Source organism: Mesoplodon bidens, assembly GCF_964165515.1.
Source record: "Mesoplodon bidens genome assembly, chromosome: 15".
Taxonomy (NCBI): domain Eukaryota; kingdom Metazoa; phylum Chordata; class Mammalia; order Artiodactyla; family Ziphiidae; genus Mesoplodon; species Mesoplodon bidens.
Genome location: NC_138171.1, coordinates 59195900 through 59222918, shown reverse-complemented (window position 1 = coordinate 59222918; position 27019 = coordinate 59195900). Strand labels below are relative to the sequence as shown.

The 27019-nt window shown below is 45.3% G+C and overlaps 1 protein-coding gene across 1 annotated transcript; it reads right to left on the bottom strand.

Annotated features, from left to right (window-relative positions):
- Nucleotides 1-24030: 24030 nt before the first annotated feature.
- Nucleotides 24031-25147, bottom strand: LOC308628656 (histone H3.3A). The gene has a single exon (XM_081255843.1). The coding sequence runs from the start codon at nt 25017-25019 to the stop codon at nt 24609-24611; it is 411 nt and encodes a 136-aa protein (XP_081111969.1). The 5' UTR covers nt 25020-25147; the 3' UTR covers nt 24031-24608.
- Nucleotides 25148-27019: the final 1872 nt, after the last annotated feature.

Genomic DNA, 27019 nt, shown 5'->3' with positions numbered 1-27019 from the left:
CTTTATCGTGGCTGTGTCTCCCTATCAGCCATCTTGGTCTGTCTCATGGTGGGACAGACCTGTGGGATCAATCTCTGTAGGCAGGAAAACAGCAAGAGGAAAATGGGGTTTTGCTGAATTTGGCCGCAGCAGCCGTGAGCAGGGTCGGGGAAGGGAGATGGGGAGCTGAGGAGGGACAGGGAACCACACCAGAGAAAACCATTGTTATCATAATAATTAGAATTACGCTGATCCTCAGTGCCCTCTCCCTAGAATCCCAGTGGCGCCCCGACACCCGACGCAATGGCCTTCCTGGAGTGACAGGATCTGTCATCCTCAGAGGAGTCATCATAAAAGATTGCCTGTCATATTGGAAGCAAATGGAAACTAAAGCGCCAATATATATATATTTTTAATAAATTTATTTATTTATTTTTGGCTGTGTTGGGTCTTCATTGCTGCTTGAGGGCTTTCTCTAGTTGCGGTGCGCGGGCTTCTCATTGCGGTGGCTTCTCTTGTTGCGGAGCATGGGTTCTAGGTGCGCGGGCTTCAGTAGTTGTGGCTGGTGGGCTCTAGAGCACTGGCTCAGTAGTTGTGGCGCACAGGCTTAGTTGCTCCGCGGCATGTGGGATCTTCCCGGACCAGGGCTCGAACCCGTGTCCCCCGCATTGACAGGCAGATTCTTAACCACTGAGCCACAAGGGAATTCCCTAATGTGCCAGTATTCAAGGAAATGTGCCTGCATTTAATACTTTGTTTCTTTTATGGTGCAGTAAGAATGCCAAGGTTTACACATTTCGGGATTCCTAACTGAATTGTATAAATGTAGGAGACGCGAGCTCTGGGAATCTTTGGAAAAGCGGGCCGGCGGTTTGTCAATGTCAGGCTGCCGTCAAGGCTTCCTTCTTGCACAGCTCGGGGCTGTGCTGGGGACTTGCTGGTGCCCAGGGTGTGTCTGTGCCGGCCTATTTCCTCCTGGGTCCACACTGTTCTCCTGCAGGGAAACTCTTAAGAAACAAAAGAAAATAAAACAAACTCTCAGTCCTTGGAAGGAGGTGCCTCCTCGCCTTCCGTCCCCACCGCATCTCACTTCCAAGGGTGCGGTTTTCTGAGATATTGAGGTGGTGGGTGAGGAGTGAAGGTCTTGGTGCTTGAATCCTGGCTCTCCTATGTCCTAGTTGTGTGACCGTGCCCAAGTTACTAAACCTCTCTGAGGCTCCAAACCTGATTCTGTGAAATGAAGAGCATTGTTCAAGGGTTGTTACAAGTTAAATTGTAAGCCGCAAAGAGACACGCTGAAATCCTAACCGCTGGTACCTGTGCGTCTGACCTTATTAGGAAATAGGGTCTGTGCAGATGTGATCAGGTTAAGATGAGGTCATAGTGGAGTAGGGTGGGCCCTTAACCCAATGACCAGTGTCCGTACAGGAGGAGAAGACCCGCGGAGATGTGAGGGGAGACACAGCCACGTGACGACTGCGGCAGAGACGGCAGTGCTGCTGTCACAAGCCAAGGGATGCCCAGGGCCACCAGAAGCTGGGAGAGGCAGGAAGGAGTTTCCCCTGCAGGCTTCAGTGGGTACAAGGCCCCAGGAACACCTTGATGTCTGACTTCTGGTCTCCAGAACTGTGGGAGGATACATTTCTATTGTTTTAAGCCACCCAGTTTGGGGTGCTTTGTTATGGTGGCCCTAGGAAACTAACACAAGGGTGGATGATTTTAAGGAGTTAAAAGGACCTATGTCAGTGCCTGATAAGAGTAGACGCTTAGGAAATGTGTCCCCCTCCTTCTGTCATAGTTCTTGGGATCCTGCAACATCAAGGAAGAGAAGCAAGGGGATGCAGTGGTTTAAACCAAACACTCAAGAGGCAGGCTGCCTTCCCTTTTGTCCTAGCTCCATTATTTAACCAGCTATGTGATTTGGGGCAAGTTCTGAGAAAGAGAAAAGCGGCCCCTGACATCCAGGAGCTGGCCTGTACCATGAGCAAATGTTGGGGTTACCTGGGGCTGGCCCGGCTCACAGCTAGACCCTGGTGTGCTTGCTTGAGCATGAACAATTTCACCGGACGTCAGCATCAGACAAGGGCCTTCTGTGACTTGTAAAAACAGAGAGTGGAACGGTGGTTACCAGGGGCTGGGGGAGGGGGAATTGGGGAGATGCTGTTTAAGGATACACGTTTGCAACTAGTAGATAAATAAGTTCCGGAGATCTAACACACAGTACAGTGATTACAGCCAACAATGCTGTATAGTAAACTTCACAGTTGCTAAGAGACTAGATCTTAATTGTTCTCACTACAAAGAAGAACTGATCATTGCGCAACCTGGTAGAGGTGTTAGTTCACACTACAGTGACAGTCATATTGCAACATATACGTGTATCACACCAGCACTGCTGTACATCTTAAACTCACATGACGTTATATGTCAGGTGCATCTCAATAAAATACATTAATGAATTACAAAAAAAGAAAAGGAACCTCTGTAACCATAATAGGTCAAGACAAAAACAAGACCACTTTGTAATCATGTCTAAACACAGACAAAACATGAGCATTGTCCAGATCACAAAAATGACCAGACAATCCCTTATCCTGGCTGACCTGAGGGACTGATGTTTCTTTGCCACTCAGCTTGTCTCAGTTCATTTCTACCATCTTCCAATGAGACTTATTAAAATTGTCATAGAATTACTTTCACTTCCTGATACTGCCAATCCAGAATAAAGCCCCACTTCCTTAAACTCTTCCCCAAATCACCCAACATGAGCCTGAATCCTATAATAAATCCTTTCTAACACCTTGTTACAGACAAACCTTGTGTTTCCCCGTGGTGTGTGTTCTCCCTCATTGCAATGAGTCAGTCAGGCCAAACTTCTACCTGCAGGTGTGTTTCTGGTGGTCTTTGGTAGACTGTAAGATGAGGACATGCATAGACCCCGGCCAGCACTGTTGTGGAGACCAATGAGACAGCATGCACATCACTCAGAGCAGTGCCCGGTACATGTTGAGTGGTGTGTAGTGTCTGCTGGAATCAGGATTGTCGTGGTCGGGATGCTCAGCATCCATTCCCTTCTCTCTTTTATCCAAAGTACCAGAGTGTCCCCAAAAGGGACATGCACTTTTCTGCCTCTGAGCTCAGAAGTCTTCCATGTTCTCTTCCTTGATCAAATAAACTCCTACTCACCTCTCAAGACCCAGTTCGGACAAACCCTCTTCTGTCAAGTGGTTAAGAGCATGGACTCTGAAGCGAGGCATCTAGATTTGCATCCTCCTCTGCCTCTTACTTGCTGTGTGTTCTTGGGCAGTTTGCTTTACTTCTCTCTGCATCAGTTTCCCTTCTAAAGTATGGGCTGATGATAACAGTATTACTCTTACAGTGATGTTGAGGGTTAAATGAGATAATAAGCGTATGAGTACTTGGAACAGTAGGTGACACATAACAGCTGCTTAACTGACGTTAGCTGTTATTATTATTAAGCTTCATTTGCTGTCCCCCCCTCTTCCCCGTCACCACTCCATCACACCTGCTAGACCCTGGTTGCAAAGGGCATTTCTAGATTTATCAGTAGGTGTTCATAAGTGTTTGTGGAAAAAAGGATTGTGATATTCAGTAGTCACACTGTGTATGAGTGGCTGCTAAAATCTGAGTAAAAATCCCAACCTTAAATAAACTTCTGAGCCCTGAATAAACAGATTGAAGAAATCCTGTTATGGAATTGGGAAGTGATATGCGCAGTTTGCTCTTATGAGTGACTATGAACTGACCCCAGCACATCTGGTTAAGCCTCTTACAATAACTCAGCTTTGTTTGTCAGTGGCTTCCTGTAGCATGGTGTTAAGAAAGATTCCGAGGCTGTGTCTGGGTACAGAGGAAAAGAATGACTTAGGCGTTTATGACTGTCTGCCACGGGTGATGGAGGGGAGGTGGCACACATGTACAGGTACTTATTATCTCTGGATTTATGAGCTTTTAGGCAAAGGCCCTTCCAGGATTTGGCACCCAGAAGGCAGTCAATAGATGGTACGTAGTACAGTGGGCAAGGAAACAAAGGCTGTCTCTTTTTCTTCTTGCAAGGCCACTTGCTGAATACACATGGAACAATTAATTAAACCAAATGTTGATAAGTGCTTTGAAAGCACAAGGCTCTGTGGTGCAAAGGAAAAAGCTTGGGCTTTAGAGTCACGTTGACCTGGCCTCGTATTCCAGCCCATTAGCTGTGTGACCTTGAGAAAAATTGCTTATCCTCTCTGACCCTCAGTTTCCTCATCTGAAAAAAGGAGACATCACTGGGAGGGTTGATTTCAGGTATGAAAATAAAGCGCGAGGCTCATCGCTGGTGTTTCCTTTCTCTGATTCAGTTTGAAGCAGCAAATGCATTGCCTGACACGCAGCCAAGTCACCATCATAAACCCTGAAAATTCTGTGACTGATTTCCAAGCAGCAGTAAAACTCAAAATCACTCACAAGACTTCTCGTTCCACTTAAAATGTTCCCTGAGTTATTCTTTTCTGTTTGCAAATAGAAAAAGACTAAAATGGAAAAAAAAATGCTACTTACCCATACTCTGCAGATGAACATCCACAAGTCGCTGAACCCTAGGCACTGTCTGCAGTGAAGGACAGGGTGAGTTTGCATTTGCCACGTGCTGGGTTCATTATAATCCCTGGAAAAAGCTGGTTCCGAGAGAGAAATGCTGACGCAGCCCATCTCCCTGTTGCTATGATACATACGTTATACACAATCCGATACTGAAATGTGGAAGCTGTTTTTAATAACCAAACCCCTGCCTGTCTTGTGGGAGAGGCTCCGTCACTGTATCCTAAGTGCCACCCTTTGTTTTATTTCATTGATGGCTAATGAGACTAGTTGAGTGTCCCCCACAACTTAGCTTCCTTCTACTTGGAAGATGTGAATGGGAGCTTGGACTCAAGTAGGGGAGCAAGTTTCTTAATGAAACGGAGCTCAGGAGGCCAGCAGGGCAGTAAGGCGTGGGCGTGCAAACTCGGGGCATGCTGTTTCTGTGTGTCTTCAGATAAGTCACTTAACGGCTCTGGTTATAACAAGGACGTTCTCCTCGGCTGATTGGATCAAGGGTTCCAAGTTCGTGCCTGAGATCATATGGGGTCTTGTTACAATGCAGGTTCTGAGTGAGTGGGTCTGGGGTGGGGCCCGAGACTCTGCATGGCTATCTAACAAGTATATGGTGATGCCAGTGCTGTTGGTTCCTGGTCGCTACTTTGAGTAGCCAGCTTCTCAGACATGTGAAAGTGCTTTGGAAACAGAAAGTTATTGTACCATCATAAGGCATTTTACCTGGGAAACACAGATGTGGAAATATCCTCAGCTGCTTAACTAAGTAATGTTTACTAAGTACCTTCGAGGTACCTGGCAGTGTACCTGGATGGTAACTCACTAAACTCCTCCAGTGTGGTGATGGGGAGAGAGAGAGAAAGGGAGAGGGAGAGAGAGAAAAGATGTTGGCCTAAAACAGACCTGAGTTTGAATCCTGGCTCTGCTGTTTCACGGTTGTGTGGTCATAAACAAGTCAGATGGCCTCAGTTTCTCTGTCTGTTAAATGGGCATGATGTCACCATCATAGGATAGGCTGAGAGGATTAAATAACACAAGGGTTGCAAAGCACCTGACTCATTCTATCAAGGTATTACCTTAACAGCTGAAGAATAGGCTCAGTGGATTCCAACGCTCTCTTTATCTCCTTTCCGCTGGACCCCAGCTCTCGAAACTTACACTTCTCCTCCCTACCCGTGTCTGGAAGGTAGTCTGGGGCAGAGGTTGGGGCTCAACATTTGGAAGTTGTCATATTATCTCAGCAGTAGGATCTACACCCAGGGTGTCTCCAGTCCTAGTTGTATCCTGAGTTGTCAGGGGGAACAGTTTCTGGGGGCCTGTTGATCTTTCTAGAAAGGAAGAGAAAAAGCCGTGTGATGACAAGGTTGTGGACAGGGCAGTCAGGAGGATAACCAGCTGCTGAAACCAGCTCGCTCTGCAGCCAGCACTTGAGGCACCGGCTGCAGCTTCCTCCTGCTAAGGAGGCCTCGCTTCCTGGGGTGCCACTGAGCACTGCAGCATCGTGACTGATGAAGCCAGCAGGGAGGATGGGCTTCCTCCCCCGGCACGGAAGCCTCACCATCTCCAGGCTGATCACTCTGTGTGCACCTTTGGTCCATGCACCTGGCCTCCGACTAGCGCTCAGGAACCGCCAGGCAGAGAATAAACAACACCCATGGTTTTGGGGAGTTGGGTCACGTGTGCTAGGCCAGTGTGGGGAACAGCTGGGGTGCAGGAAAGAGAACAATGGACTTGGATACGGACTCCAAGTGGCTTAACCCTGTCTGGCCTCAGCTTTCTCATCTGCAAAATGGGACCATAAACTTGGATTCAGAGAGGCAGGGCAGTAGAGGGCAGGAAATCAACAAGTCTGGATTTATAATAATATGTGGCTCATGGGAGATGAGTTGTCCTCTCTCTGGTCAACTCAACAATCTTCTCCTCGTTTCTCTTCTTGCACGTAGCTATTCTGGTCACGCACAGAATTTAGAGATCTAGAGAGAGGCATGTGGTTAGAAGAATGGACTATTACAGTGTGAAGCAGAGCTGAGTTTGCAGCCCAGCTCTCCAGCCTCACCTGTGCACTCTCAGTTAATCCAGAGCCTCTCAGAGCCTGTCTTCTCTGCACTAAAAGAGGTAGAATAGTCCTACCTTCCCTGAAGCATTGTCATAAGGAATAAATGAACTGCAGGTCAAACAAGTGTTTAGCTTAAGGCTTCCATGTCAGCTGTTATTGTGTCCCTCCCTCCCTCCCATCTTCCTCCCTCCCTCCCTCCTTTCCTTCCTTCCTTCCTTCCTTCCTATCTCTCTCTCTCTTTCTGTCTTTCTTTCTTTCTTTCACCCTATTTCCAACTGCTACTTCACCCATCTTGCTAACATCTTCTAAAATGGGACACAAAGAGATTCACTAAGAGAATATTCAAAGTAAAAAGCATCACTCTCGGGCTTCCCTGGTGGTGCAGTGGTTGGGAGTCCGCCTGCCGATGCAGGGGACACGGGTTCGTGCCCCGGTCCGGGAAGATCCAACATGCCGTGGAGCGGCTGGGCCCGTGAGCCATGGCCGCTGAGCCTGCGCGTCCGGAGCCTGTGCTCCGCAACGGGAGAGGCCACAACAGTGAGAGGCCCGCGTACAGCAAAAAAAAAAAAAAAAAAGCATCACTCTCCATTGGCCTTGGAAGCCAAAGAATAACCACATCACCTGTCATTTTCCTCTTCAAATAGAGAAGATTCAAGTGGCCCAGTGCTTTCAGATGGGACCGCAGTGTCATTAGCATGAGAGACCAGCCAAGGAGAGATGGAGACTCTTTGGTGTTCGAGACGTTCCATGATCAGGCCGTTACCTGCCTCCCGCTCACAGGCATGAAGGGTGACTATACAGCATCACCCTTTCCCCCCTCCATGCCGAGGCCCACGTTGGGGCCACCCTCTGGAATGTTCTTCCCCCTCTCATTCATAAATCCAAACAGATCCACCCTCACTTGCTCTGCATTTTCCCAGGCCTGGCCGCACAGAGGGGATGTCTGTTACACTGACCTTGTTAAACAATCATCCTTCTTCTTTTGGCAACGCCCCTCTCCCATGGGGTTAGGTTGGGGTTGATGCCTACCATCCATCAGAGTGGTCCATTCCTGTGGACCAGGAAAAGGGGAGGATGGAAAGAGCAAAGGGGGGCACTTCGGAGGGGAGTCGACTCCATTTAAAGAGCCTTCCTGGAAGTCCCCTGTCTCCATTCCCTGACTTATTATCTGTTTGCATCTCATGTGGCCATACCTGGCAAGGGAGCCTGGGAGATATAGTTCTTCAGCTGAGTGCTGGATCTATGTTCCAATACTAGCAAATAAGGGAACATCAAGTAGGCACTGCTGCTCTGGCACTCTCCCCATGAATTTACCCACCACTCAGACGCAAAGCACTGAACTTTAGGGCTGACCCTCGACTCTCCTCTTCCAGTCCTCTTTGGAGACTGGAAATCAGCATGGCCTGGGGAAAGCCCTGTAGAGTGGGTGTCTTGACCTGGATTCTTGTCTTTGCTTGCATGACCTTGGGGACCTCAACAGTGGGGGATTTAATGGAAGCCCCGCTGCCGGTGCTGGTTCTCAGCTATGCATGTTTCTGCTGTCCTTAAGCTTCTTACCACTGTCTTTGCCTCCCATTTATAAATGTTTAAAAATATTCGCTTGACACACAGTGGGATTATAGACTCTTTCATTTCCGAAATGAAAAGCAGCTCATGCATTATTCAAGAGAAATATTATATTATTGAACAAAGGATGGGTGCATTCCTCCCTTATTATGCATTCCAGTCTTTGCTACCTTATTGGTAGATGGGTTCTGTGAGGATTTTACTGATGGGGTTTGTAAACAAAACCAAGATCAACCACTAGTGTGTTTGGATGGTAAGATTAAGAGATTATCATAAAGTCATCAAACTGCATGCCTGGGAGGTTATCTAGTCTACCCAGTGCCTGGGCTCCTTCTATGCATTCCTACCAAGTAGAAGTTCAACCTTGGCTTGAACTTTTCCAGTGGTGGGAAACTCACTACCCCAATTTCACCACTGTGGAGTTTGTAAGGAAGTTCATCTCATATTGGGCTGGGATTTCTCTCCCTGTGGCCTCTACCCATTGAACTTCCTTTCCACCTGGAACAATTCTGTTCCTCTTTCTCCACAACTGCCCTTTAGTTATGTGAAGATGGAGATTGCCATAACTTACCTGGGTCATTTCTTTGAAAGGCTAAATATCCTTTGATTCTTCAGCCAACTGTCCATTGCAAAAAGGAGAGTCAATTGGACTAATAAGTATTTCTCAAAGAACCTCCTCTTTATATTCCAGGCAATTTGATAAGCATGTGTGTGGCTTATAACTCTTTGCAATTCAGTGGAGGATTTGTAGAATGTTCAACTAGCAGGGTTTGAAAGTCGTGTACCCCCTGTACCTCTCCAGCCCTGTCTCCCACCACTCTCCCCTCTCCCTCCTTCCTCAGCCTCTCTGGCTTTCTAGCCCTCCAACACACAAGCTTCTCCCTGCCTCAGGGCCTTTGCACATGCCATGTTCACTGCCTGGGACGCTTTCCCAAGGTCTTCGTATCTGCTGCATGCTTCTCACCAGGCAGCTCTCAACTGAAGGGACACCTCCTCAGAGAAGCCTTCTTGGACTTTTATCTAAATGAAGCCCCCAATCCCACTTCTGTCTCATCACTCTCCATCCCATCACCCCTGCATTATTTTTCTGTAGCACCTTTGCAGTCAATAAACATTTACTGAGCACCTACTATGTGCCAGGGATTGTTCTAGGAACTTGGGCTACATTGGTGAAAAGAAAAAAAAACAATAATTCTCGCCTTCATGGAGCTTACATTCTTACAGGAGAGACAGAAAATATACCATATATGTGTGGATAAATTATCTGGTATGTTAGAAGGAGTTAGGAACTATGGAGAAAAAGGCAGGGGATTGGGATACCAGTGGGGTGGGCGGGATTACGTATTAAATAGGACGGCCTCTTTCAGAGATGAGTTTTGAGCAAGGACAGTTTCCAGAGATGAGATAATATTTTTTATTTGTGTATATATTTATTGCTTGTTTTTTCCTTTCTAGAATGTAAGATCTATGAGGGCAGGGTCTCTTCTGTCTTGTTTCTGTCTGTACCCAGTGCCTGGCAATATCATAGGAACTCAGTGGATTTTTGTGAAATGATTGTCAAATGCCTATATGTCAAGATAAGACGCACTGGCAGAAGTTTTGTCCAAGGTATAATATGAAATCCACTCAGTTGTCACCTGCATCCTTCACTTCCCCCATGATTTTGTTTTTCTAGGTCTTGCCTCTCGCTTTCCTTTCCCATAGAAGGGCAAGAAGGATGGAATTGCACCCACTTCTTTTTTTTTTTTTTTTTTTTTGCAGTACGCAGGCCTCTCACTGTTGCTCCCTCTCCCGTTGTGGAGCACAGGCTTCGGACGCGCAGGCTCAGCGGCCATGGCTCACGGGCCCAGCCTCTCCGCGGCATGTGGGATCTTCCCGGACCGGGCCACGAACCCGTGTCCCCTGCATCGGCAGGTGGACTCCCAATCACTGAGCCACCAGGGAAGCCCTGCACCCACTTCTTGCTAACACATCCCATGATGTGGCTCAGAGCAAGTGCTATCATTCCCATTCTGCAGGTGAAGAAACTGAGGTTTGGAGATGTCCAAGGTCGTGCAGGTTTAGTGACAGAGTGTGGATTTGAACCAGAGTCCTTTCCACCGATAGGAAGACCAACAGCAAGCCCACCCCCACCGACTTTTTGGCACCGTCCTCACACCAGAGCTTCCCTGAACAGCAGGGGTGGTGGGTCCTCCCCCGGGGTGTGGGGTCGGGAGTTGGGGGGGAATCTCTCAGGAGCCGGAATTCCTGGTTGCCTCCTCCAACTTGTATATTGAGATGGAATTTTCCAGAGAGTGAACTTGCTGCTTCCCAGCGCTCTCTCAACCAATCCAGTTAGGGCAAATCCTGCTCAGCCTGCTGGATCCTCTTAAACAGAACCAAATAAATAAGCAGTAAGCTTCGAATAATTGGCTTTTGCTTCTCAAAGCTAATTGTTATCAAAATGAATCCTTCATTCTGCCTCTTTCATTACATTGAACTAAATCATCTTTTGGGTCTCAGGGGAAAGATTAACTCTTTTCCTTCCAGATGTCTTCAGGGCAATAGCAACCCTCACTTACCTTTCTATAGAACTTTAGGATTTACAAAGTCCTTTCATATAAATCATATGATTTTGGTCCAGACATTACACACCATCCTGTGATGTATAAGGGCACTTAAAAAAATTGGGAATCCATGGATGGATGCATTCATTTTCAAGTAACAGAAAGCTCAACTCCAATGGACATAAAAATAAAGGGAACTTACTGACATAGAACTGAAATACCCAAAGGAAGAAACAGTTTTGGGTGCCGTGCGATCATTACTATGACTTAATTTCTCCGTCTTTTTTTTTCAGTTATTTTGCAAGTCAGATTCATTCTCAAGCTGGCTTCTTTCTTGATTGCAATATGGTTACAACAAACAATACTTTATGCTTTCTCATTCACATCCACAGAGCAGAAAGAGTGTTTTTGTTTCCACATTCCATGCAGCAGCCTGGAGGTTCACCTCAATTGTACCTGCAGAGGTCACATGCGCACTCCTGAACTGGGGACAGTGGCTTGAGGGGGCTCTAAAAATGCTGATTGGCTTGGAGTCGATTTCCCATGAAGGATATTGATGCTGCTAGGGAGAAGGCAGTGGGTACAGATGCTGAATAGGCAGTCAACACATTTCTACTACAGATCCATGTTAGGATAGGAAAAATTGAGGATTGAGTCTTTTTTTCTTTCTTTTTTTTTTTTTTAATTTTTGGCCATACCCCATGGCATGTGGGATCTTAGTTCCCAGATCAGGGATTGAACCCGTGCCCCTTGCATTGGAAGGCAGAATCTTAACCACTGGACTGCCGGAGAAGTCCCTGAGGATTGAGTCATTTATTTAAGGTCATTTGGTCACTGGATATTGCAGTAGAGACTAAAACCCAGACTCACATCTTTGGATTCAGAGATCTTTCCAAACATCAAATTCTCCTCACCTTTTGCCAGTGCTGAATTTGTAATCTTCGTTTTGCCAGAGGCTGGGCAGTACCAGCAGAGTAAGATATTGAGGGTGAGGGAGGACCTCCTTTGTGTCTTGCTGATACCAAAAATTTCACATAATTACTTTCTTTGGGGTTACAGTGTTGCTCATTCATTCATTAATAAATGTCCATTGAGTTGGGAACATTGCCTGGCCTGGACCATCTGGAAACCCATCTCTTAATCAAGAGTCTTCTAGTTGCAAGACATAGAAACTTATTCAAGCTAATTTGAGCAAAAACAAAAGGAGGAGATTTATTCTAAGAGTACAGGATTCTTGGTGTCATCCCCTATTCTCCCACAAATTACGTCATAATCTTATATGATGAAATGTTTAATAACAATACACACATTGCTTATTGAAAATCTTCACTGACCCTGGAGGTCTCTGCAGCCTGTTCAGGGCAGATTCTCTGCTCCTGTTATTATATTTAGGTTCAGGGAGCTTCAAATAAAATCTCACCCCATTTGCGTGCACTTCCAGCTAGCTCTTTTAGGTTTAATTAGATGGATGTGTTCAAAAAAAGGGAAGGAACTAGAAAGTTTCTCTGGAAAAAAGATATAGGGGATGGATTGGAAATCTGCATGGTGAAGTCTGCTCCCCTCATTACCCAGCTTCGATATTCAGTTGCTGCAGCCCCCGTGCATGCCCACTTTGTACTGAGCTTGCGTTCTGATTCTGGTCCCACAGGTGCAAGCAAGAGATTACTCCAAGCTTACAGGAGGCGTGTCAGTTTTATAAAGTTTCCTCTACTCACCCCCATGCAAGACCTGGGGCCATGGAAAACTTTCTTGGCCACTCAAGTATCCAGAGAGGGGAGGTGTTTCTACCGCTTCATGAAGAGCCTAGACAGCCCTCACTTGGGGATGGTAAGAGAGTCGCCTTCTTATGCATCTGGATTAAATCATCTTGAACGATCCTTTCCAGTTCATGAGCGTCATAGCTTCTTCCTCTTTCCAGAAGCAGAGGAAACTAATGTCTAGATAACTTGATGAGTAGGCAATGAATGAGTGAATGAATGAATGAATGGATGAATTCCTCCTTTGCTTCCCCGATGAATTCTGCAGAGTTTCTCCGCCCAAACTGTGCGGCATCAGAATCAGCTGAGAGCATGTTGGAAACGTCAAATCTGAAGCCCCATTCGAGACCAGGCACGTGAAAGTTTGAGAAGCACGGCTGTAGAAACTGCTTCTACATCACCTGTAGTCCTTAATTGCTTATTTGATTGCTTATCTTCATCCAGGAGAAGGGCCAGGACCATGTCTATTCACTAGAGTACCTCTGTCTCCTATGTGGGAGTTGTATCCAGGAGGTATTCAGTAGCTATTAGATGGATGGATGGATGGGTGGGTGGGTGGATGGATGGAGAAAACAAGTTTTGCTGCCTTCAGGGAGGCTACCTATCCTAGTGGAAGAACACTGGGGTCAGAAGAAAAGGGAAGGTCACTGAGCAGTTTTGTTGCCATCACATTTCTTGAGCGTACTCACTCCCCATAAAACGTCACCAGATAGGTATCAATATCATCATTTTACACCTGTGCAAGTGGTGAAGCTACAGTTTGAACCTGGAACAATACTTTTTCTTTCCCGCTGCACTGCCACTCGGTGTCTGGTGTGACCTTGGGTATCTGGGGCAGAGGCTTTGGCCTCTCCCCACCACCGCCACTCGCTCTTCCCGGCAACAGCTTCTGTCTGCAAGGAGCCTGCAGCTGTGCCTGAGGGCTTCCCCCCAGTCTTAGGAGCATGCTTGTCCTGTGTGCAAGGCGTCAGGAGTTGGGGGAGACAACACCATCAGAAGCAGCCCTCAACCAATAGGAACAGGAGTTGGGGCATAAACGCCCCTCGGGTGGGATAACTCTGGGGGAATGTTCTACAACATCTCCTAGAGTCTCGCTTGGGATGGAGCCCCAGCTGCCCACAGTGGAGACCTACTCAAAACACATCCTTTATTGGGTTCCTTTCCTTCCCTGTCTCATTTCCTTCTGGTGCTTCCTGGGATCACCTCACAAATACATTGTTTGCATTCAAATCCTTATCTTAGGGTCCCCTTCTCAGACCCCAAATCTAAGACAGGTTCTGTTAACTAAAAACCACAGCAGCCATTGTATTCTGATTGCCTGACATTGTGATAAGCACCTTGAGTGCATTATCTCATTAATCTTCACAGCATCCCTGGGAGGTAAGTTCTGCTCCAATCTCCAGATGAAGAAATTGAGGCTCAGAAGGGGATGTGATATGCTAAAGGTCCCCAGGCTGGTCACTGGCAGAGACAAGGTTTGGACCCATTTCTGTTTGTTGTCAAATCTCATGATCTTTAAGTACTTGCCTCCCAAGAGGATTTGGATTATCCCGAGATCATGGATGTGAAGATTCTTTGCAAAAACTGGAATTTCAGTTGTCATCACTGTGTTTCTACAATGGGCTGACTTTGTCAAAAGATTTCTTTCCAAGGGGGTTAGGACAAGTCAACAAGGGCAAGGGTGTGAGGGGATAGTTGGAGAGTGCTAATGTAAGGAGTCCAAGGGACGAGAGGACAATGGGAAAACATCAGGTCTAGGGATAGGGGAGATCTTATCAGTAGAGTAAGATGAGGCTGAATAGATTCAAGAATGAGCTTGGAAAAAGCAGGAATGATCTGGGTCCCTCTGCTGACAGTCTATGTCTGGTGCTTGGGTGTTGGAGAATAGCCAAGGAATGTGATAGACAAGTTTGGAAGTAGGAAGAGGGATTATATGTGGTCCATAGCAGTCAAAGTTGAGCACCTGGCAGCCACATAAATAAATTCTAGATAGTGGAATGGCAAAACAGCTTTTATCTTACATGCCAACTCTCACTGACTGATAGTGGCTTCCTGGAGCCCTGTGTAGAGGGCAGTTCCGAGGCTGCTTTCCACCTCAGATTGAAAGAGAGTCAGGATTGATTAGTAATGTCTGCCTGGGGTGCAGGAGTGGAGAGTGTGGGTACCAAGGCCACATGGAGGAACAGACTGAATTCCTGTATGAGTCGGAAGAATTCTTTCCGTTAGGATTGAAGCAACATTTACATTTCAAGTAAGCTTTCACTTTTGAAAAGGATGATTTTTCCTTGAGAGTTTATCTTTCATTTGAGCATATGTGGCTAAACCGAGGCCATATGCAAAATTACAGCTTTATTATAACTCCCTAGAGGCAAAGACAAGAAAAATCAACACACGATTTACTGAGTAGAACCCACAGAGAAGAGGGAGTGTGTTGAGTGGCTTTCTCCTCCTCCTCCCCTTCTCCTTCTTTTTCTCCTTCTTTTGGGTCATGGTGGCCTCTGTGTTGGGTGGGTTTTGATGATGCTGAGTCTTATCACAGTCCTTTCCAAGTCTGTGATCTCCACCTCCAGGAACTCTGGCTTCTGGGTCTCATCTAAGTGGTAATGACAAGTTCTGATTGTGGGAGTTTTGTTTTCTTATTGTGGTTGGGAAAGGAAGGCAGGAAGCCCCCACACAGGTCATGGTGAGCGGGTGCCTCTGTCTGTGAGGAATGCTGAACACAGACTATAAATAATGCAGCCACATCTGCCCTGGAGTTTGGAGCTCATGTAATTTGCTGCATCACGTAACTTAAGTGATGCTCCATGCAGACCTGTGTGGTGGGAAGATTCAGAACCACACTTTTATTTTAACCCATAATTGGTACACTTGCTTTCAAAATGCCCTTGGCAATGACCTTTATCTCACGAGATGTTTTGAAATTCTCCTCAGATTCTCATAGAAAATTCGAACATTTAGGTGAAGTCACATGGAATGAACTTGTTATGAATTCACATCGGGACGAATTCTGTTCGTATTTAATTAATACTTGTCAGGTTAAATGGTTTAACAGAGTACTCCACACTCAGATTCTATTATAGGAAGTGGCTTTTCTAAAATGAGCCCGGCATTCAGCAGACTGATGGGGTGAGGTATGGTATTATCTTTCCGGTGTGAAAGGGTGGTTTGGAAACACCGTTAGATGGAACATTGCTGTAGAAAAAGGATGGACTGGACTGTAGATTAAAGTAACACAGTCGAATTTCCTGAATTTGATAAGTGTATGGTGGTCCTTGTTTTTAGGAAGTACACACTACAGTATTAAGGGATAAAGTTACATGATATATTTAATCTATTCTCAGATGGTTCAGAAAAAGTGTATGTGTGTGTGTAGAGAATGAGAATGCTAAATCATGTGAAGAAATAGTAAAAATTGATGAATCTGTATAAAGAGTGTATGAGAAACTGTATTATTCTTGCAACTTCTCTGTAAGTTCAAACCTATTTCAAAATAAAAAATGAAAAAACTGAAAAAAAAAAAAGAAAAAGGATGGAAAGTCAATTCCTTTGGGTTGGTAGTGGATGCCTGGAACTTAACAGAGAAGATTGAGGTCGAGGTGAGGATCAGTGAAATGGAATGTCAAGATTGATTAGAGATGTCTGCCATGGGCAAAGGAGGAAACAGTGCCCATGCATATGTGTCATCCCTTCTCCAAGAGGAAGTTGTTTAGAAAAGCAGGGTGGGAGGAACAGACACCAACTGTCCTGGAAGTAAAAAAGAATTGGACAAGGTCCACCCTGACCGCCTATTACTGGAGGAAAAGTTTTGATTTAGACATTGTCAGGTTCCAGAAAAAGCTAGTCCCTATCCTCCACTGTTGCCGAAGAGAATGAGCCAACTGCATTGTTTAAAGACCTAATGCAAATGAGTTTTTCAGGCAGAGGAGAGACAAGAGAAAGAAGAGCAAATTCTTTCTTTTGGCACCCAGCAATGATGAGCAGAAGTATAAAAGAAATGGCTTTGTGGAAACACACCAAGCATGGCTCTGTGATTTTCATGGAATTTCCATGTCTTCTAGAGCCGTGAAGTGGAAAGTGTTCATCGAAGTTTGGATATGGATTCAAACACTGACCCCATCACATATTACCTAAGTAACTTTGGACAGGTCATTTGAACATGCCAAGCCTAATTTTCTTCATATGTAAATTAAGACTGAAAATACAAAATCTACCTAACTTATGAGGTTTTGCTAAGAGTGGAATATTAATACCTCCCATGTGGAATCAGCACATGTGGATGTGACTAGTACAGTGTCAGGCACGTAGTGTATGTCTGATAATATGAATTCAAAAAGGAACAATCCATTTAGGGTCAGACTACCCTGGCTTTTGCTCCTATCCTTAAGGTTCTGGAACCCTTCCTCTCAGAGGTCATGCTTTCCAGAATGTCTTTAGAAAACAGAAAGACAGCTCGAGATCCTAGTGGCCTTGGTCACTTTATCACCCTTGTGAATTTCAAGAGACTCTGAAGGAAAAAGTTGTGTGGTGGTTTGAGTTGATCCCAAAAGTGATGATTTGGCCAGACTGCCTAGATCATTGAATCCCCTTCCTTATGCATGTCCTGGATGTTGAGTTTAGCTTCTTGATTTTCTGCAGTTGGGAGAGAGACAGAGACTGCCCACCCCACCCCAAGTCTTTATGAAACTCCAAGGTAAGGACCACTGCCTGATAACTTTCTCACTGTCTTGTTTTTTCTGGAGCCACATTCTGCATGTCACTTTTGATGTTCTGGAGTCATGAAACCCTTATAGGAGAATGAGGTTTCCATCATTGCCATAAATGGCCTCAGGGTGGAAGGACCTGGGGGGCTTGGAAGGGTAGTCCTTATCCCAGTAGCTCCTGTAGCAGAAGGAAAGTCTGTGCAGATGTCTGGGCCTACAACCCTCTCTGCCTTCAGGTGATTCACAAATTGCTAACAGTTAATAGATGGAGAAGTCAAGGGTTCTTGCTTGTATTTTCACCACCTTCCATTCTGGTTGAATACAGTTGAGCTTCTGTGTTAGTAATACATCCAAACAGTAGATTTTTCTGCTAATACTGTGCCCAAGACCAACTCATCATCACTCCATCCTTGGCTCTAGCTGTGCAGACACCTGGTCTACCAGGGTCCTTCCTCACTTTGGGATTTAAGCACAGTAATTATTATTATTTTTTCCCCAATCTGGCTATTGAGAAAGGACCAAGGCTGGCATCTAGCTGCTGCCTCCTGTTTCTCCCTTTGCAAGCTGAGGAGGTCTGGAAATCTGTGCCCAGAGTCATGCATCCACTGGGCTTCGGGATTGGGTGTTTTCAAACCTCTTGCCCACAGAGAAGAAAGACCATGCTCTCTGGGCCTCTTTGAGAGCACTGAGATGGGGGGGGCACAAGAGGCATCTCCCCACAGGCAATCAAGGGAGAAGCTAAAGCTGATTTTTCTGTTTTCTGAAAGCAGCCTTTTCTTTCCTTCCCCCTCTGGGGAAATTAGCTTGCTGGCTCAGAAAGAGGGAAGATAAACAAGTCTAACCTGAAATATGCATTAGAGTTTAGCTATTTTTGGAGGTTTCCAAGATTGAAAATGGCTGAAGGCTGACCGTTCCCATCTGCCCTGAATTAACTTTCAGAGGTTTTGTGGGGAGAGTGAGGGGCCCATGGACCATCAGAACAGTTGAGCTGAGATTGGCAGTGATCTGTGGATCTGGGTGAAGGAACTGTGGCTATAGCAAGTCCATTCCTCTTAGCGACTGGCTCAGAGAGGACGTAGAGAAGGAAGTTGTTGGGATGAGCAGGGATTACCTCTGCCGTAGACCCACTGCCTGTGACCCCCCCCCCCCCCGCCGTCCCCCACAAACTCATACGTTGAAGCCCTAATGTGATAGTGTTGGGAGGTGGGGCCTTTGGAAGGTGATTAGGTCATGAGGGTAGGGCCCCATGATGGAGTTAGTGTCTTGATAAGAAGAGGAAGAGAGTTAGTTCTCTCTCTCTCCACCACGTGAGGATACAATGAAAAAACAGCCAGTGCAAACCAGGAAGAATCCCTCACGAGAGACCAGATCTGCTGGAGCCTTGATCTCAGACTTCCCAGCCTCCAGAACGGTGAGTAATATGTGTTTGTTGTTTCAGCCACCCTGCCTATGGTATTGGGTTACAGCAGCCCAAATGGACTAAGACACCCTCTGAGCTCTCTCTGCATCCAGAGCCTCTAGTAAGATGCCTGGCACATAGTAGGAGCTCAATAAACGTTTGCTGAGTAAATGGGGGTGAAGGTGAGGAGAACAAGTGTTGAACCCTTGTTGAGGGTTGCCTCTGTGCTTTATGTGCTATCTCCCTTTAAGACCCATTTTACAGATGGGAAACTAGAGGGGAGAGCACACATTATCAGTACCCATCACTTCCCCTGTCACCTACTCTGTTCCTGTGCCCACCTCGGCACCTGTAGCTCTCTGCCTGGGGCCTGGCTCTCAGCCCCCATGTGAGGCACCAGTGTCAAGGAGGTAAAGCCCCAGGGAGAATGATGAATGGGGATTGGAGGCTAAACACTCCAGGGTCTTCTCCTGTCAGGTGGGGCAACTCAGAGGTGTCTCCTACACCATTGCTCAGTGTGGCCGGCCAGGTGTGGACCCCAGGCGCCCACAGCAATGACCTGCTTCTTAATGCACTTTTCCTGGGCTCCTCTCCTTCCCGCCTCACACCCTGGACCAACCCCCAAATGCACTAGTCACTCTGAAGGTCTTATCTCAGGCCCAGGGGGCTCCAGCCTGATTCAGAGGAGCTACGTGAGCCGACCCAGGGCAGGGGACAGAGAGACGAGGAGGGGGAGTGGGGGCCACGCCTGCCTCTCTTCCCCTTCCCCAGCCCTGCTGCCTTTCCTCTGGATCCTCCCTGTGGGGAAGCTGGGGGGCAGCTGGAGTGCCTCTCAGAGCACACACAGATGGCCTTCTGACACACTCACTTGGGAGCGGGGGGCAGTGTAGTTGGAAGTGACCTTGACAGTGCCTCCAGAGATGAGGGTCTGAGCCTTGATCTGCCTCCCAGAACAGTGTGACTCAGGTAAGCCCCTCTCCCCTCTGGGCCTCACGTCCCCATCTTTAAAAGGAGGTGACTGGAAACAATCCACATATCGATTGACAGATGAATGGATAGACAGACGTGGTCCATCTGTACAATGCGATATCATTCAACCATTGCAAGGAATAAAGTACTGATGCATGTGACAACGTGGATGAACCTTGAAAACAAGATGCTATGTGAAGAAGCCGGACACAAAAGGTCACAGGTTGTGTCATTCCATTTCTATGAAATGTCCAGAATAAGTAAATCCACAGAGACAGAACATAGATTAGTGATTCCAGGGGTTGGGGGAAGAGGGTAATGGGGGTGCCTGCTTAATGGATCTGGGCTTCTTTTTGGGGTGATGAAAAATGTCTTGGAACTATATACATAGAGGTGTTGCTTGCAGAACACTGTGAACGTACTAAAAGCCATTGAATTGTTCCCTTTCAAATGGTTCATTATTTTATGTTAGACAAATTTTCCCTCAAAAAAAGAAAAAAGGACAGTTCGAGTGGTCCTCATTCCCAGGTGTCATATTCAGGTCACCTGGGAGCTTTAGAAATATGGATGCCAGGCCCACCCCCAGGGATTCTGATTCCATTAGTAATTTCTAGAATTGCTCTGGAGATTCTAACCTGCTGCAAGGTTCCGAATCACTGAACAACCTGTAAGGTTCCTGCCAACTCTATGCTTCCCTGTTAAGTGTGAATTTAAGTCAATTCATCCCTTCTTTGGTATTTTTAATCTTCTTTGTGGAATAAAAACCTTAAATCATTTTTTTTTTTGGATAAAGCTATTACAGGCATGGGCTTGTAGGAGAGGTAACTTTTGGAGTGGGGGTGATGGTAAAGGGAGAAGGAGAGTTTCTAGGTGCCTTTGAAATTACCTCTCCCCCAGCACACTCAATCCAGCCTCTTTTAGCTACAGGAAAGCATCTTTTCCACCGGCATACTTACTCTCAGCGTATTTAATACCTAAAACCACACATACAACATTAATCATTTAAAGGTATCGAGACTTAAATGGGTTCAATTCCATTCAAACACTTAAACTGAGGACCTACTGTGTGCCAGGCATTGTGCTAGGTGATGGTGGAGATGAGAGAGGAACCAGGATGAATCAGAACTCCCACCATCCAACTGTAGAAGACAGAAGCATCGTAAAAGAGAACAATAACATTCCTGACAGTGGATAACCTGGATTGACAACCTACTGTGTGCAAGGCCCTTTATATGGACCATCACATTCTAAGATGGCTAAGTCATCTGCTCCAGGTGTGATGGTAATTTTATGTGTCAACCTGACTGGGCTAAGGGATGCTCAGATAGCTGGTAACGTGCTATTTCTGGGTGTGTCTGTGAGGGTGTTTCTGGAAGGGGTTAGCATTTGAATCAGTAGACTGTGGAAAGAAGATCGCCCTCACCAATGTGGGCGGGTATCATCCAATCTGTTGAGGACCTGAATAGAACAAAAATGCGGAGGAAGGGCGAATCTGCTCTCTCTGCTTGAGCTGGGACGTCCATCTTTTCCTGTCCTCGGACATCGGTGAGCCTCCTTCTCTGGCCTTTGGACTCGGACTGGGACTTATACAACTGGCTTCTCTGGTTCTCGGGTTTTGGGGTTTGGACTTGAACTACACCACCAGCTTTCCTGGGGCTCCAGCTTGCAAATGGCAGGTCGTGGGACTTCTCAGGCTCCATAATCCCGTGAGCCAATTCCTTATAATAAACTTCCGTTTGTATATTTCTATCTGTATCTTACCAGTTCTGTTTCTCTGGAGAGCCCTGACTGATACACCAGGTTACACGGCAGGGAAGTAGGTATCACAGAATATTAGCTCCTGACCACTGTGTTTTCCCTCTTGTGTTTCCAGGGCTGACTCTAACCCTGCTGCTTGGAGACTTAAGTGGCATTAGGAGAACAGAGAGGAGGGGGTGATTCATAATATAGGAGGGGGACCTACCCATAATTGTAGTCACCTAGAGCTTTGTTGTCCAACATGATGGCCACGGGCCACATGTGGCTGTATGACTTTAAATTAATTAAAATTAAACAAAAATTCAGTCTTTAAGTCACACCAGCCACATTTCAAGTGGTCAACAGCCAAACACAAATTTATTATCTTATGGTTTGAGGCTGGGGGGATCAGAAGTCTGAAAAGGCTCTCCATGGGCCAAAATCAAGGTTTTTAGTAGAGATGCATTTCTTTCTGGAGGCTCTAGGGGAGAATCTGTTTTCTTGTTTTCCACCTTCTAGAGGCTGCCTGCATCCCTTGGCTCATGGCCCCTCCTCCATCTTCAAAGCCGGCAATGGGCAGCTGAGTCTTTTTCATTGACGTAACTCTGACCTCCTCTCCTGCCTCCTCTTCCACATTTAAGAATCTTTGTGGTTACTTTGGACCCATCTTGATAACCCAGGATAAGAACCCCCCCACCCCCGCAAGATCAGCTAATTAACCACCTTAATTTCACCTGCTACTTTAATTCCCCTTTGTCATGTAACATGACATATTCACCAGTTCTGGGAATTAGGGTGTGGACATCTTTGGGAGATCATTATTCTGTCTACCACCCCATCTAGTGTACTAGAAGAAGCACAGCAAAAGATATATAGGGACTTCCCTGGTGGTGCAGCGGTTAAGACTCCAAGCTCCCAGTGCAGGGGGCCTGGGGCTCAATCCCCGGTGAGGGAACTAGAGCCCACGTGCCTGCTGCAACTAAGAGTTCTCATGCCACAACTAAGGAGCTGGCGAGCTGCAACTAAGGAGCACACATGCTGCAACTAAGGAGCCCACCTGCTGCAACTAAGACCCAGCGCAACAAAAAGAAAGAAAAAAAAGACATAAAATTCTTGTGTGGGGAGGATGAGTGACTGGTGAGAGGTGAGGCTTTGTGATTTGAAAAGCAGTATAAAGGGGGCTTCCCTGGTGGCGCAGTGGTTAAGAATCTGCCTGTCAATGCAAGGGACACGGGTTTGAGCCCTGGCCTGGGAAGATCCCACATGCCACAGAGCAACTAAGCCCGTGCGCCACAACTACTGAGCCTGAGCTCTAGAGCCCACAAGCCACAACTACTGAGCCCACATGCCACAACTACTGAAGCCCGCATGTCTAGAGCCCATGCTCCACAACAACAGAAGCCACCACAGTGAGAAGCCTGCACACAGTAACGAAGACCCAACATAGCCAAAAATAAATAAATAAATTTATTAAAAAAAAAAAAAGAAAAGCAGTATAAAGTTTTCTGGATTTCTGAAGTCAGACTGCCTGGCTTTGAGTCTTGCATTGTGACCTTGGACAAACATCTCTGAGCCTCAGTTTCCTCACCTGTGAGTGGAAATAATGACAGACCCCTCCCCCCCACAATCTCTTGGTGAGAATTAGAAGAGATAATCCATGTAAAGGCTTGGCAGATAGTAAACCCTGAAATGTCAGGTACCATTTGGAAGCTAAAAATGCCTTCACATTACAGTGTGAATGTGTTCTAGCTTTGAAAATAGCTCCAAATTCCATTTATGTTAAGAACTGCATTCTGTTCTCTATCTCTGTGTGTGAGATGGCCCTTGGGAATTGGGTGGTCGTCAGTGCCATGAGGAAGGGAGTTCTGCCTGTTCCCAAGGCCATGGCAGGGGGCTGGGTGATCCAGAGAGTCTCCCTCAGCCATCTGCTAATAGACTTGGGGACCTGAAGTTCAAAAGCATGTTATGCTTCTACAAATCTAATAGAACTACTTCCTTCATCTCGAGTGCAATTAAATTAGCTACTGCTGACGTATTTCAGGAAATTCCTAGAATTCCCAAGTTATAAAGGAATCTATTGGAACCATTCTAATGATGCTTGGTTATTCTTTTTTTTTTTTTTTTTTTTTTAGGTTTTTGACACTTAGTTGGATAAACAAGTTTATTTGTAACTTTAGTCAACATACATAATTGACCTAAAAACTTCAATAGAAGGATAAATTTGAAAACCACTTGGAAAGCCATCTCTATGAAGTGATTTTTCCCAGGACCTTATATCAGATGACACCATTTTAACTGGCAGAGAGGTTCCATGAGCTGAAGCTGTGTGTCCCTCCCCCACAGCAAGTTTACCCTAAGGGTTATTATAATACAAACTCCACAAGGAAAAGAAGTTCGGTATTGTTCCCTCCTGGTAGAGAAAAACTCAACCTAGTTATGAGACCAACCACAACACAAAGAAAAGCTGCACTAACTACTATATTAGTAACAGATGATGCTGGTGTGAATAACTTGTGTTATATTCTAGAGCCCTTATAAATAAATCCCCCCGTTAGTGTCTGCATTATCAGCTAGAGGATTAGTTAACATGTGGTAGAATGAGGACTTATGCAAGGTATAATGCGCAAAGCATTTTACTATGTATGAAAAACAAGTGCAGTCTAGTTAGGAGAAAACCAACCGGACTCTATATTACACACACCTTAATGACAAGACTCCCCACCACATGTGAATGTAAAACATTTAATTTAAAAATGTTGACACTACAATATATAAAATAGCTATTATAAATGCACATAGTGTATTCTATAGCTGCCAGGTTTACTTTTTTTTTTTTTAATAAGGAAACTGTAAGTTACACTGTGGTTAAGACTTGTATCTTCACCCTTGAAAAAGCCCACATTCTATCACAGTGATGTATGGTCAGACTTAACAGCCCCAATTGTTAAACACTTGGATCAAGTCATAACCAGTTTTATTGCAAAAGGACCCTGTACACATTTATCAATTCTAGTACCTTAATAGCTACCCAACAAGTCATTAACATACAGAAACATGCATCATGAGAAGCAAGAAATATCACCCATCCCTTCTGCATATTAGCAACTTGTCACTCCTGAGCAACAGTGCTCACATCACTGAGGTCTGTGAACAGTCAGTCACTTTTCGCATTCATCCTGAGTGAAAGATGGAATGACTTAAGTACAAATGCAACATATTATAAACAATTTCTTACAAAAAAACTCACAAATTAAACCAAAGTATTTTACAGAATTTTCTACAAAACACCATAAAAACTGCCTTCACTTAAGCTCTCTCTCCCCGTATCCGGCGAGCCAACTGGATGTCTTTGGGCATGATGGTGACTCTCTTAGCGTGGATGGCACACAGATTAGTATCTTCAAATAAACCCACCAGGTACGCTTCACTAGCCTCCTGAAGCGCACCAATGGCGGCACTCTGGAACCTCAAGTCGGTTTTGAAATCCTGGGCGATCTCCCTCACCAACCTCTGGAAAGGCAGCTTCCGGATCAGAAGCTCGGTGGATTTCTGGTAACGACGGATTTCTCGAAGCGCAACGGTCCCGGGTCTGTAGCGATGAGGTTTTTTCACCCCGCCGGTAGAGGGGGCGCTTTTCCTGGCCGCTTTAGTGGCCAGCTGTTTGCGGGGCGCTTTGCCACCCGTGGACTTACGAGCAGTCTGCTTGGTTCGGGCCATTTTCTTTCACCCAATGCCTAAGTTTTACGCCGCTTCTCCGACAGCCGCGCCGCTCCCGCTGCCCAATGAAGAGCCGCAGTCGCCGAACTAACGGAAGAGGCTCCTGCAACTAACGAACAAACCACTCTGGGCTCGCTTGGTTATTCTTTATGGTAGTTGGCTAAAATAGTCATCCCTCTTTAAATGACCCAGAGATGGCAGTTGAACTACATTTTTTTTTTTTGGTTGCTCCACACAGCTTGTGGGATCTTAGTGCCCTGGGATAGAACCCAGGGCCCTGGCAGTGTAAGCGTGGCATCCTAACAACTGGACTGCCAGGGAATTCCCTGCACTACCTTTTAAATAAAAAAAAAAAAAGGAATAGGTGATACATGCACGTGGTATATAAAAGGGTATGCTGCCTTAGCAATGCAGTTCCTCTCTCCAGAGTCAACTATTGATATTGGGTTTCTTGTGTGTCCTTCCAGATATATTCTGTGCACTTCCATCCTATACATTATGCCCTATCTGTGCCTCCCCCTCCATCATCTACACCAGCTTACTATATTCACCGTTCTGTACCTGCCCCACCCTCCTGGTCAATTTTAACAATGTATCTTAGAGACTGTTCTATATTGCTACAAAAACAGTATTCCATTTTAAGCACGTACCATAATCTATCTTACTGATAATTTATTTATAGTTTTTAGGTTATGCTCACTATTTCACTATTGCAAGCAATATTGCAAATAATCTTTGTATTTACAGAATTTCACGCAAGTCCAAATATGATAACTTTTTCCAATGGAATTTCTGGGTCACATAGTATGTGCATTTTTAATTTAAAAAGTTTGTGCTGCTGTTGGTGGGAATGTAAATTGGTTCAGCCACAATAGAAAATAGTCTGGAGGTTCCTCGAAACATTAAAAATAGAACTACCAGATGACTCAGCAATCCCACTTCTGGGTACATATTCAGAGGAAATGAAGTCATTATTTTGAAGAGATATCTGACCATCCATGTTCATTGCAGCATTATTTACAATAGCCAAGATATGGAAACAACCTAAGTGATCATTGATGGATAAATGGATAAAGAAAATGTGATACACACACACACACACACACACACACACACTGGAATGTTATTCAGCTATGAAAAGAAGGAAATTCACCCATTTGTGACAACATGGATGGGCCTTGAGGCCATTATACTAAGTGAAATAAGTCAGATTGACAAAGACAAATACTGTAGGATTTCACTTATATGTGGAATCTAAAAAAGAAAAAAGCCAGATGATGCATAGAAACAGAGAGTAGAACGGTGGTTGCCAGGGGTTGGAGGGTGGGGAAATGGGGAGAGGTTGGTCAAAGGGTAGAAACTTCCAGTTATGAGATTAACAAGTTCTGGGGATGTAATGTACAGCATGGTGACTATAGTTAACAATATTAAATTGTATAGTTGAAAGTTGCTGAGAGTAGATCTTAAATGTTCTCACCAAAACAAAAATTGTAATTATGTGATGTGTTAATTAACCTTACTGTGGAAACCATTTTTCAATATATACCTGTATCCAAAAAAAAAAAAAAAAAAAGGGTGTGGGGCAAATTGCGCTTCATAGAGGTTTATTAATTTATCTTCCCATCAGCAATTGTGAAAATCACTGTTTCCCAAAACCTCAGTGACAGTTCATTATGAAACATTCAGATTTTTGCCAATTAGATGTTAAAAATATATTATTATAGTTTAAATTTATGTTTACCTTATAATTAGTGTGGGTGACCACATTTTAATATGTTTAAGAACTATTCATATTTTCTTTTCAAATGAAGGACACTTGGTCCATTTTTCTATTGAGTTGTGCATCTTTTTCTTACTGATTTCTAGAATTTCTTTATATTTAGGAAATGGCCTTTTCCTTTGGTTCACACAACTGTTTTCCCCAGTTTGTTGTATCTTTTTCAACTTTGTGGTTTTTAAAGGCAGAAATTGCTTATTGTATTTGTTCAAATATACCTTTT